General features: G+C 44.0%; 1 protein-coding gene across 1 annotated transcript in view; it reads left to right on the top strand.

The window, feature by feature from the left end:
• The first annotated feature begins 11,593 nt into the window (after positions 1 to 11,593).
• Positions 11,594 to 12,909, top strand: part of PGC (progastricsin) — an 8,914-nt gene continuing 7,598 nt past the window's right edge. The window contains exon 1 of the mRNA XM_007458201.1: positions 11,594 to 11,718. Coding sequence (XP_007458263.1) covers positions 11,660 to 11,718 — 59 coding nt within the window. The 5' untranslated portion in view covers positions 11,594 to 11,659. The remainder of the gene's footprint in view (positions 11,719 to 12,909) is intronic.

Below are 12,909 nucleotides of genomic sequence, written 5' to 3'. Positions count from 1 at the left end.
AGGAATGAGAAGCAAAGGTCCTGATAGTGTTTGTGTTTGGATCCCAGATTTCAGTTGACCCCCGAGGCTCTGCCCCACCCTTCCTCTTCCTGCAGCTGGGTTGCAATATATGACTCGCCATCTATCCAATGCATCCCCCTTTCCACCTAAGGCAGACAAGCAAGCTGCTGTCTTTGAGCAAGGGTACATCGATCAATAGACCAGAGAAAAAACAATCAGCCTGTCTATCCATTTATACACACAGGGATCAATTTCCAGCTGTTTGAGATACAGACAGATAAAATGGACTCCACTATTGAATGGGGATAAGGTAACCTACCTAGTGGGGTTTGCTGTGAGGTTGCCTGATTAAACAAATGTAAAGTACCCTGTTTGGCACAATGTCGATGATGGGATATTTTGGTAGGGGAGGAAGAGTCCATTTCAAAACCTTGAACCTAGCTCTTCCTTACAGCAGAGTTCTAATTAATAAATGTAGAAGGGATGATGAACATAGAAAAGCACCATTAGGCAAGCACCACCATAATGACTGTTGCAAGCAAGGATCAATAATAGATGTTAAAATTGGTGGGCAGAAGAATGATGAAAAACAGGAGACTGGCGTAGTCTCAAAGTGTCTCCCCAGAAGATACTTATTAATTATCAAGGGAAAGATAATTCCTGTACAGTAGAGAAACGTGGTAGACCTCACCTTAACCAAGTAATTAAGGTTAAATAACCAGCAATGAGACCCATGCATAGTCAGATACATCCTGACACCATGCACTGAGAAGGATATCTCACCTCTGTGGTTTCTGCTCCAAAATGCATGCCATCAATCTCATCATTAGAAAACATCAGAATAACCTAAACTGAGGGACATTCTACAAAATAACTGCTCAGCACTTTTTAGAAGTAGCGAGGTCATAAAAGACAAAAAACCAAAAAAACAAAAAAAAAACCCAAGGAACTGTCACAGATTGGAGAAAACTAAGACATGAAACTTAATGTGATGTGGGGACCTAGATTGGATCCTGGATCAGAAAAAGGACATTAGTGGGAAAACTAGTGAAATTCAAATAAGGTTTATAAATTGGTTAATAGTATCAGATCAGGGTTAATTTCCTGGGTTTGATCATTGTACTATGGTTATGATGTAAGATCTTAACATTAGGGAATTCTGGATGAAAGGTGTACAGGCACTCTCTGTACTACGTAACTTTTCTGTAATTCAAAAATTATATCAAAAGAAAAAGAGCTGGTCAAGATGGCGGCGCCCAGGCGGGCCTTGCCGAGGTGAGCTGGAGCCGGGCCCGGAGAGTGACGAGTCTGCCACGACCAGGACTTGGACCCCGGGCTGGTCTCCCGTCTCCCGGGGAGCGGCGGGGGTGTCCAGAGAAGGTAACTACTTTGCCCACGTCCTAAACTGGCGTTTCTCTGGGTCCTCCCCCTTCTCATCTCATATGTGAACGCGTATCTTAAACTGAAGCAACAGTCTGCTGTGACTTCTCCATAACTTGAAGAAGCCGTCTTTGTGGGAAAAAAAGTAGACTTACTCACTTAAAAGCCTAGCCGGAAGATGAGCTGTAATGTTTATCAAGTGCCTACCGAGTGGATGAAAGGCTCTTGCTGCTCCAGCCAGGAATCAGGACTCTGCCTCTGAGGTTGGAGAGCCAACTTCAGAACACTCGTCAAGAAGAGACCTCCCGGCCCCACATAATATCAAACGGCGAAAATCTCCCAGAGATCTCCATCTCAACACCAGCACCCAGCTTCACTCAACGACCAGCAAGCTACAGTGCTGGACAACCTATGCCAACCATATAGCAAGACAGGAACACAACCCCACCCACTAGCAGAGAGGCTGCCTAAAATCATAATAAGTCCACAGACACCCCAAAACACACCACCAGACGTGGACCTGCCCACTAGAGAGACAAGATCTAGCCTCATACACCACAACACAGGCACTAGTCCCCTCCACCAGGAAGCCTACACAACCCACTGAACCAACCTTAGCCACTGGAGACAGACATCAAAAACAACGGGAGCTACGAACTTGCAGCCTGCAAAAAGGTGAACCCAATCACAGTAAGATAAGCAAAATGAGAAGACAGAAAAACACACAGCAGATGAAGGAGCAGGATAAAAACCCACCAGACCTAACAAATGAAGAGGAAATAGGCAGTCTACCTGAAAAAGAGTTCAGAATAATGATAGTAAAGATGATCCAAAATCTTGGAAATAGAATGGACAAAATGCAAGAAGCAGTTAACAAGGACCTAGAAGAAATAAAGATGAAACAGACAATGATGAACAACACAATAAATGAAATGAAAAATACTCTAGATGGGATCAATAGCAGAATAAATGAGGCAGAAGAACGGATAAGTGACCTGGAAGATAAAATAGTGGAAATAACTACTGCAGAGCAGAATAAAGAAAAAAGAATGAAAAGAACTGAGGACAGTCTCAGAGACCTCTGGGACAACATTAAACGCACCAACATTCGAATTATAGGGGTTCCAGAAGAAGAAGAGAAAAAGAAAGGGACTGAGAAAATATTTGAAGAGATTATAGTTGAAAACTTCCCTAATATGGGAAAGGAAATCGTTAATCAAGTCCAGGAAGCACAGAGAGTCCCATACAGGATAAATTCAAGGAGAAATACGCCAAGACACATATTAATCAAACTGTCAAAAACTAAATACAAAGAAAGCATATTAAAAGCAGCAAGGGAAAAACAACAAATAACACACAAGGGAATCCCCATAAGGTTAACAGCTGATCTCTCAGCAGAAACTCTACAAGCCAGAAGGGAGTGGCAGGACATACTGAAAGTGATGAAGGAGAAAAACCTGCAACCAAGATTACTCTACCCAGCAAGGATCTCATTCAGATTTGATGGAGAAATTAAAACCTTTACAGACAAGCAAAAGCTGAGAGAGTTCAGCACCACCAAACCAGCTTTACAACAAATGCTAAAGGAACTTCTCTAGACAAAAACACAAGAGAAGGAAAAGTCCTATAATAACGAACCCAAAACAATTTAGAAAATGGGAATAGGAACATACATATCGATAATTACCTTAAATGTAAATGGACTAAATGCTCCCACCAAAAGACACAGATTGGCTGAATGGATACAAAAACAAGACCCATATATATGCTGTCTACAAGAGACCCACTTCAGACCTAGAGACACATACAGACTGAAAGTAAGGGGATGGAAAAAGATATTCCATGCAAATGGAAACCAAAAGAAAGCTGGAGTAGCAATTCTCATATCAGACAAAATAGACTTTAAAATAAGGACTATCAGAAGAGACAAAGAAGGACACTACATAATGATTAAGGGATCGATCCAAGAAGAAGATATAACAATTGTAAATATTTATGCACCCAACATAGGAGCACCTCAATACATAAGGCAAAAACTAGCAGCCATAAAAGGGGAAATCGACAGTAACACATTCATAGTAGGGGACTTCAACACCCCACTTTCACCAATGGACAGATCATCCAAAATGAAAATAAATAAGGAAACACAAGCTTTAAATGATACATTAAACAGGATGGACTTAATTGATATTTATAGGACACTCCATCCAAAAACAACAGAATACACATTTTTCTCAAGTGCTCATGGAACATTCTCCAGGATAGATCATATCTTGGGTCACAAATCAAGCCTTGGTAAATTTAAGAAAATTGAAATTATATCAAGTATCTTTTCCGACCACAACGCCATGAGATTAGATATCAATTATAGGAAAAGAGCAGTAAAAAATACAAACACATGGAGGCTAAACAATACACTACTTAGTAACGAAGTGATCACTGAAGAAATCAAAGAGGAAATTAAAAAATACCTAGAAACAAATGACAATGGAGATACAACGACCCAAAACCTATGGGATGCAGCAAAAGCAGTTCTAAGAGGGAAGTTTATAGCAATACAAGCCCACCTTAAGAAGCAGGAAACATCTCGAATAAACAACCTAACCTTGCACCTCAAGCAATTAGAGAAAGAAGAACAAAAAAACCCCAGAGTTAGCAGAAGGAAAGAAATCATAAAAATCAGATCAGAAATAAATGAAAAAGAAATGAAGGAAACAATAGCAAAGATCAATAAAACTAAAAGCTGGTTCTTTGAGAAGATTAACAAAATTGATAAACCATTAGCCAGACTCATCAAGAAAATAAGGGAGAAGACTCAAATCAATAGAATCAGAAATGAAAAAGGAGAAGTAACAACTGACACTGCAGAAATACAAAAAATCATGAGGGATTACTACAAGCAACTCTATGCCAATAAAATGGACAATCTGGAAGAAATGGACAAATTCTTAGAAATGCACAAACTGCCAAGACTGAATCAGGAAGAAATAGAAAATATGAACAGACCAATCACAAACACTGAAATTGAAACTGTGATTAAAAATCTTCCAACAAACAAAAGCCCAGGACCAGATGGCTTCACAGGCGAATTCTATCAAACATTTAGAGAAGAGCTAACACCTATTCTTCTCAAACTCTTCCAAAATATAGCAGAGGGAGGAACACTCCCAAACTCATTCTACGAGGCCACCATCACCTTGATACCAAAACCAGACAAGGATGTCACAAAGAAAGAAAACTACAGGCCAATATCACTGATGAACATAGATGCAAAAATCCTCAACAAAATACTAGCAAACAGAATCCAACAGCACATTAAAAGGATCATACACCATGATCAAGTGGGGTTTATTCCAGGAATGCAAGGATTCTTCAATATACGCAAATCTATCAATGTGATTAACCATATTAACAAATTGAAGGAGAAAAACCATATGATCATCTCAATAGATGCAGAGAAAGCTTTTGACAAAATTCAACACCCATTTATGATAAAAACCCTGCAGAAAGTAGGTGTAGAGGGAACTTTCCTCAATATAATAAAGGCCGTATATGACAAGCCCACAGCCAACATCATCCTCAATGGCGAAAAACTGAAAGCATTTCCACTAAGGTCAGGAACAAGACAAGGTTGCCCACTCTCACCACTCTTATTCAACATAGTTTTGGAAGTTTTAGCCACAGCAATCAGAGAAGAAAAGGAAATAAAAGGAATCCAAATCGGAAAAGAAGAAGTAAAGCTGTCACTGTTTGCAGATGACATGATACTCTACATAGAGAATCCTAAAGATGCTACCAGAAAACTACTAGAGCTAATCAATGAATTTGGTAAAGTAGCAGGATACAAAATTAATGCACAGAAATCTCTGGCATTCCTATATACTAATGATGAAAAATCTGAAAGTGAAATCAAGAAAACACTCCCATTTACCATTGCAACAAAAAGAATAAAATATCTAGGAATAAACCTACCTAAGGAGACAAAAGACCTGTATGCAGAAAATTATAAGACACTGATGAAAGAAATTAAAGATGATACAAACAGATGGAGAGATATACCATGTTCTTGGATTGGAAGAATCAACATTGTGAAAATGACTCTACTTCCCAAAGCAATCTATAGATTCAATGCAATCCCTATCAAACTACCACTGGCATTTTTCACAGAACTAGAACAAAAAATTTCACAATTTGTATGGAAACACAAAAGACCCCGAATAGCCAAAGCAATCTTGAGAACAAAAAATGGAGCTGGAGGAATCAGGCTGCCTGACTTCAGACTATACTACAAAGCTACAGTAATCAAGACAGTATGGTACTGGCACAAAAACAGAAAGATAGATCAATGGAATAGGATAGAAAGCCCAGAGATAAACCCATGCACATATGGTCACCTTATCTTTGATAAAGGTGGCAGGAATATACAGTGGAGAAAGGACAGCCTCTTCAATAAGTGGTGCTGGGAAAATTGGATAGGTACATGTAAAAGTATGAGATTAGATCACTCCCTAACACCATACACAAAAATAAGCTCAAAATGGATTAAAGACCTAAATGTAAGGCCAGAAACTATCAAACTCTTAGAGGAAAACATAGGCAGAACACTCTATGACATAAATCACAGCAAGATCCTTCTTGACCCATCTCCTAGAGTAATGGAGATAAAAACAAAAATAAACAAATGGGACCTAATGAAACTTCAAAGCTTTTGCACAGCAAAGGAAACCATAAACAAGACCAAAAGACAGCCCTCAGAATGGGAGAAAATATTTGCAAATGAATCAACTGACAAAGGATTAATCTCTAAAATTTACAGGCAGCTCATGCAGCTCAATAACAAAAAAATAAACAACCCAATCCAAAAATGGGCAGAAGACCTAAATAGACATTTCTCCAAAGAAGATATACAGACTGCCAACAAACACATGAAAGAATGCTCAACATCATTAATCATTAGAGAAATGCAAATCAAAACTACAATGAGATATCATCTCACACCAGTCAGAATGGCCATCATCAAAAAATCTAGAAACAATAAATGCTGGAGAGGGTGTGGAGAAAAGGGAACACTCTTGCACTGCTGGTGGGAATGTGAATTGGTTCAGCCACTATGGAGAACAGTATGGAGGTTCCTTAAAAAACTACAAATAGAACTACCATATGACCCAGCAATCCCACTACTAGGTATATACCCTGAGGAAACCAGAATTCAGAAAGAGTCATGTACCAAAATGTTCATTGCAGCTCTATTTACAATAGCCCGGAGATGGAAACAACCTAAGTGCCCGTCGTCGGATGAATGGATAAAGAAGATGTGGCACATATATACAATGGAATATTACTCAGCCATAAAAAGAAACGAAATTGAGCTATTTGTAATGAGGTGGATAGATCTAGAGTCTGTCATACAGAGTGAAGTAAGTCAGAAAGAGAAGGACAAATACCGTCTGCTAACACATATATATGGAATTTAAGAAAAAAAAATGTCATGAAGAACATAGGGGTAAGATGGGAATAAAGACACAGACCTACTGGAGAACAGACTTGAGGATATGGGGAGGGGGAAGGGTGAGGTGTGATAGGGCGAGAGAGAGACATGGACATATATATACTAACAAACGTAAGGTAGATAGCCAGTGGGAAGCAGCCGCATGGCACAGGGAAACCGGCTCGGTTCTTTGTGGCTGTCTGGAGGGGTGGGATAGGGAGGGTGGGAGGGAGGGAGACAAAGAGGGAAGAGATATGGGAACATATGTATATGTATAACTGATTCACTCTGTTATAAAGCAGAAACGAACACACCATTGTAAAGCAATTATACCCCAATAAAGATGTTAAAAAAGAAAAAGAAAAAGAGCGCCGCGGAGGACCCCAACTGCAGGGCCTTACATGGCAGCTTTAAACTAGGGGGTCGGAGGATGAGCCAGAGGTGGAGGTCCAAGTCAGAAGAATCCAGCTCACACTGGGCCCTCTGCTTATAAAAAAAAAAGAAAAGAAAAAGAAAAAAAAAAGCATAAATCCTTGAACTTGAAAAAAATATCTTCCATTCCAGTTTGCCCCCAATAAGTTTGATTAAACCAATATAATGGTGTAAGTATAAAACACACAAAACTTAAGGAAAAAACTAAAAAACCAAGATAATAGCCGAAGTCGTAACTAAAATTCATGTAGACAGCTGCCAAAGACTTAAGGTTTATAAAGTACCTGTCCTGGGATCTGAGGTGAGGCCTCTTAGCTCTGCAAACTTAATTCAGGGGTTAGAATACACAGTGAAACTCAGATCCCTAGTCCAATCTCACACCCACTGCAAGAGACCCCCACTTCCAGGATTCCTCAGAATGTGCTCCTTTAGCCTCTGTTTGAATGATTCTGATAACAAGGAGCTCACTACTCTCTTCATTTGGTTGATGTTTATTTTGTGCCCAATTACTATTGATAGAAATGAGAAATTAGAATCAACCCAAATGAATAGGGCTAAGTAATGCTACTATCAAGATGATAGAGCGCTGTACAGCTACCAAGAGTGATAAGAATGTGGCCTATCTCAATTCATGGAAGTGTGTACATAGTAATCTTCAGTAACAAGAACAGAACAGAAGCAGTATTTACACACTGATTACAGCTACGTTAAAATCTCAGTGTGTACATTAGGAGCTAGAATGTAATTTTGCAATTTAGAATGGTGCAAATAATTGTAGTTTCATGTCATTTTGATTTTTTAAAAAGTAGTATATGTACAGAATTTAAATGAAATTTAGTATCCAGAATTAAAAAAAAAAAATCCTCCATTAAAGGACTCAGGGATTTTCATTTCAAAATTGAGAATGGGTGTATGAACACTAGATTGGGAAGGATCCTGAGGCCATGTCTCAGCATCACGAAAGAGAGTGATCTGTTTGATTAGCCATGTCTGCCATGGGTGGAGGATTAGCAGTGGCAGTGTGCATGCTAGTAGCTGCCATCTCTTCTCGAGATACTCCCAGCAACCAGTGTCACTTTTGTAGTCACTCTGAAAGGTTAATGAGCTGTTTAAGGAGCCAGGTGAGGGAAAAGACCTTTTCTTTTAGTTACAAGTGATAGGATTTGGGGCAAGTCACTGGGATATAAGACAGTATGAAATAAATACCATAAAGGGGGGAAAAGCAAAGTCCTCCACAATAGGAGCCAGTTTGAGAGTAGGTGAGCACAGTAGGGAAGGCTTTATGGCCTTTGTACTGGGTCTTGAAGGATGAGGAGATTTTGCAGGTGGAGATGCTGGGGAGGGTATTGCAGATGGAGACTACAGCATGGATAAAGGCACGGTGGTTGGAAAATAACAGGTCTCCTGGGAGAAAGCAAGGAGATTGCTATGGCTGGAGCACAGAGCATGTGTAGGTTAGTAGTGGAAGATGAGTGTGGAAATGCAGGAAGGGGCCAGCCTGAGTGTGTCCTCAAGGCCAGGGTGATGAGTTTGGATTTTATTTAATTAGCCACAGGGAGCCTTTGATGAGTTTTGACGCAGGTGGTGCTTAGAGGGAGAGGAGACCAGAGGGTGATGAGATAATGCCTCTTTCCTGGGAAACCATCACTATGAGAGGACACCAGGCCCTGGATTTTGACACGATCCCTTTAGAGTGTGGGGTGGAAATCAGAGCACTGGGATAATGGGGTGTGGGAGATAAAACCAAGACCTACTGAGAACAATCCCATGGGCTCCATCTAGTGTTCAGGATTTCCTGAGCTCTGGGCCAAGCCCAGGGAGGTGGAAGCCACAATCTCTGCCTTCTAGGAGTTTCTAGTCTATAGAGTGAGGAAACGTACACCAGAAGACGACTGGAGACCAATCCTAGACAGTGTGCGATCCGGCACTAAGGGGAGGGCACCAGCTGGGTGTGCAGTGTTTAGGGGCAGAAGATGAACTTGGTGGGCAGCCAGTGGGTCAGGCTTACTGGGGCTCCTGTCCTTGGTGGGAGGTAGCCCTGGATGACTTCTAAAGTGTCCTCAGACTCTGTACATCCCTGGCTCTAGGAGGAGAGGTCCTGAAGGATGGGCAGAACTTGGACATGTAGAAGGAAGAGAAATGGGCTTTCCAGGAATGGGGAGCTGGGTGGTGGCGGGGCAGCCAGGGCAGACAAGGACTTAGGATGTATGGGGACACCGAGGGGACTGACTGAGCTGTCAGGTCAGGTTGGGTAGGTGGGGCAGTAAAGCCCCAGGGCCTGGCTGCCAAGCAGGGTACCCTGGCTCGATGCAGTAGGCCAGGGATATTCGGAAGGGATGTGGTGTGACTGGGGTTTGGGGACAGTTAGCCCACAGCCATCAGACTCCTTGGGTCCCGCCAGATAAGGAAAGGGTCCCTGGAGGACCATGTTGTGGAGTCTTGTTGGCCTCACAAGACTTAGGGGACCCCATGGATTCTGCTATATTCACAAGATGTGGCAAGATTCCAAGGATCCTATGACCTTCTTTTGCCTGACCTTCCAAACCTGCGGATTCCCCTACCCCAGGGAAAGCACTCCCTCGTTACGTTGCCTTCCACTCCAGTGTCCCTGGAGACTGCAGGGAGGAATGGGAGCTGATTTGGCCTTGAGACACAACCAGGCAGGTACCTCCCTCTCTGTGCCAGGCCCGGGTGGACCTCTAGTGCCCTCCGTCCCCTCCTCCATCCAGGGCCAGGGGAGACTCCAGGGCTCTGGCCGGGCAGTGGGTGGAGGTGGCCAGAGTGGAAAGTCCCCACGGGCTGGATTATATCGGTGTTTGGCAGGCCTGGTCTTGGCCTTCTGCCTGGGGCTCAAGAGCCTGACAAATCTGTTTGGAGCCCTGAGTGAGGGGTGAGGTGGCAGAGAGGGTACTGGAGTGGGGACTTTTTCCACTCACCCCAGAACGGAGAATTCTCCAGTGCCAGGTTGGCGGGCATTGGGCCAACTCCAGGTCACCTCAGGCAATGAGAAGCTTGTAGCTGGGAAGCAGGCAGGACCCGGAGATGAGGGACAGAGGACACGGCAGATCAGGCTCGGGAGCAGGAACGAGGACAGACGAGAGCTGGGGAAGAGGGTAATGGGGGACACAGGCGTTTTAGGAGAACAAAAGACATGGGCAGGGACTTCCCTGGTGGTCCAGTGGTTAAGATTCAGTACTCCCAATGCAGGGGGCATGGGTTTGATGCCTGGTCGGGGGACTAAGATCCCTTATGCCGCACAGTGAGGCAAAAAAAAAAAAGACATGGGCAGAGTCTCAATGGAACAGAAGAAGAGAGACAACGAAGAACAGAAGCAGGGGCTGGCATGTCCCCTCCTCCCTTGCCCCTGCCCAGGCCTCCTGTTGCTGCAGATCAGTGCCAGTGGCACAACCAGAAGCCAGTGCGGCTTACTCTGTGGGTGTGTCCTGAGTGCTTGCTGAACTATGATGAGAATTGCTCCAAATGTCCCATTTGACCAGGAAAACCTCCAAAGCTGCCCCCAATAGCTCTGACTTCAGCCACTGGCAACCCAGCCCCACCATCTGCATCTGTGCTAACAATACTGCCAACATCACCACTGTCAGCATCACGCTCACCACTACCATTATCATTACCATCTTCCTAGCTACTGACCCCATCAACCCCCGACACTCCTAACTGCATACCCCAAGGAGCTGGGGGTGCTGGAACCAGGACTTAAGTCAGAATCTTCGAGTGCATCACCTACAGACCAGCGATTCTCAACAATTTTGCTCCCGAAAGGGACATGTGGCAATGCCTACAGACACTGTTGGTTGTCACAACTGGGGGACTGTTGCTGGCATCTAGTGGGTAGAGGCCAGGGATGCTGCTAAACATCCTACAATGCCGAGGACAGTGCCCACAGCAAAGAGTTTTTGTTTGAAAGTGTCGGAAGTACTGAGGATAAAAAACCTGCCTATAGATCCTACGGCCCTCACTCTGCGCTCCTCTGGCCCTCACCCTAAAAGGCTTACCTCACACCTCTGGTTCCTGCACAAGAAGTCATATTTGCCACTCGATCTTACGGCAACTTTGATTTCTTATCGCTCGCACCTCCCGGCCTCCACTGCTTGTACTGAAAAGTCAATGAGATGAAAAGCCTTTTGCAGCCACCCTCACAAGGGAAAACATACAGAGATAACTGATATAGGGAGCTCAGGGTACGGGCCGGGATTGAGGTCATGCTGGTGCAGGGCAGGGAGGCAGGGGCTGGGCTGGGTCCTCGGGGTATAAAGGAGGGAGGAGTGTTCAGGCCTTCACTCCACTCCGACGCCGCAACTCTGAGCTGCTTCTCACTGTGGCCAGCTGGGAACCGGCATCATGAAGTGGATGGTGGTGGCCTTGGTCTGCCTCCAGACCTTGGAGGCGGCAATGATCAAGTGAGTCTGGGGCCTGGCTGCTGGGGCAGGAGCCTGGGCAGCCATTTTTTTTTTTTTTTTAAATGAACTACCATAGACTGGATGGCTTATAAACAACAGAAATTTATTTCTCAAGGTTCTAGAGGTTAGGAAGTCCAAGATCAAGGTGACTGTAGATCTGGTGTCTGGCGAGAATCTGCTTCCTAGTTCATACAGCCCCATCTTTTGGCTATCCTCACATGTTGGAAGGGACAAGGAAGCTCTCTGGATGATCTGCCTCTGCTCTGGGACTTCTGAACAGGGAAGCTTCCCTGAATCGGTGTAGGACAGGACTCAGCGGTGGGAGGAGATATGGCCTCTGCTTTCAGGGAACTTCCAGTCAAAGGGAGAATCACCATTCCTTCCCCCACTGATGAGAAAAGATGGATAGGAAACAGGGAGAATAGGGGTGACTACCACCCAAGCAGATGCTGAACGGCCGGTACAATTATTTCTAGATAGGGAGACGTTTGCTAGTATTTTCCTTAAGGCCCCCAGTTGATTTGGCAGATGCCCAAATCATCTAAGCAGAAACACCAGTCATGTGACCTCTACACGCTGAGGTGTCAGGAGATAGGGAACGAGGCGGCACACAGCTCACAGGACATCAGGAGGACTCGCGGCCTGCCACTCTGCCTGCTATTCTACCACTAAAGAGTGATTTTTTTTTTTTTTTTTTAGTGAAAGCCTCTATTTATTTATTTATTTATTTTTGGCTGTGTTGGGTCTTCGTTTCTGTGCGAGGGCTTTCCCTAGTTGCGGCGAGCGGGGGCCACTCTTCATCGCGGTGCATGGGCCTCTCACTGTTGCGGCCTCTCTTGTTGCGGGGCACAGGCTCCAGACGCGCAGGCTCAGTAGTTGTGGCTCACGGGCCTAGTTGCTCCTCGGCATGTGGGATCTTCCCAGACCAGGGCTTGAACCCGTGTCGCCTGCATTAGCAGGCAGATTCGCAACCACTGCGCCACCAGGGAAGCCCTAAAGAGTGATTTTTTGGCGAAGAGATGGCTCCTCTCAGAAACTTCTTTGAATATGCAAATTCTGTAACTGTGATGGGGTGCAGCAACCATCAGCCTTCATAGCTCAAGGTGAATGGGTTTAGCAGAGAATTTCTGGACAATGAAGGGTCTTGGTGGAATGGGGAAGAGATGGGGAAAGAAGTGAAAGCAGCAGGAA

Source organism: Lipotes vexillifer, unplaced genomic scaffold (assembly GCF_000442215.2).
Source record: "Lipotes vexillifer unplaced genomic scaffold, Lipotes_vexillifer_v1.1 scaffold4, whole genome shotgun sequence".
NCBI classification, from domain to species: Eukaryota; Metazoa; Chordata; class Mammalia; order Artiodactyla; family Lipotidae; genus Lipotes; species Lipotes vexillifer.
The sequence above is the reverse complement of the archived record's forward strand: the minus strand, read 5'-3'. Positions and strand labels throughout refer to the sequence as shown.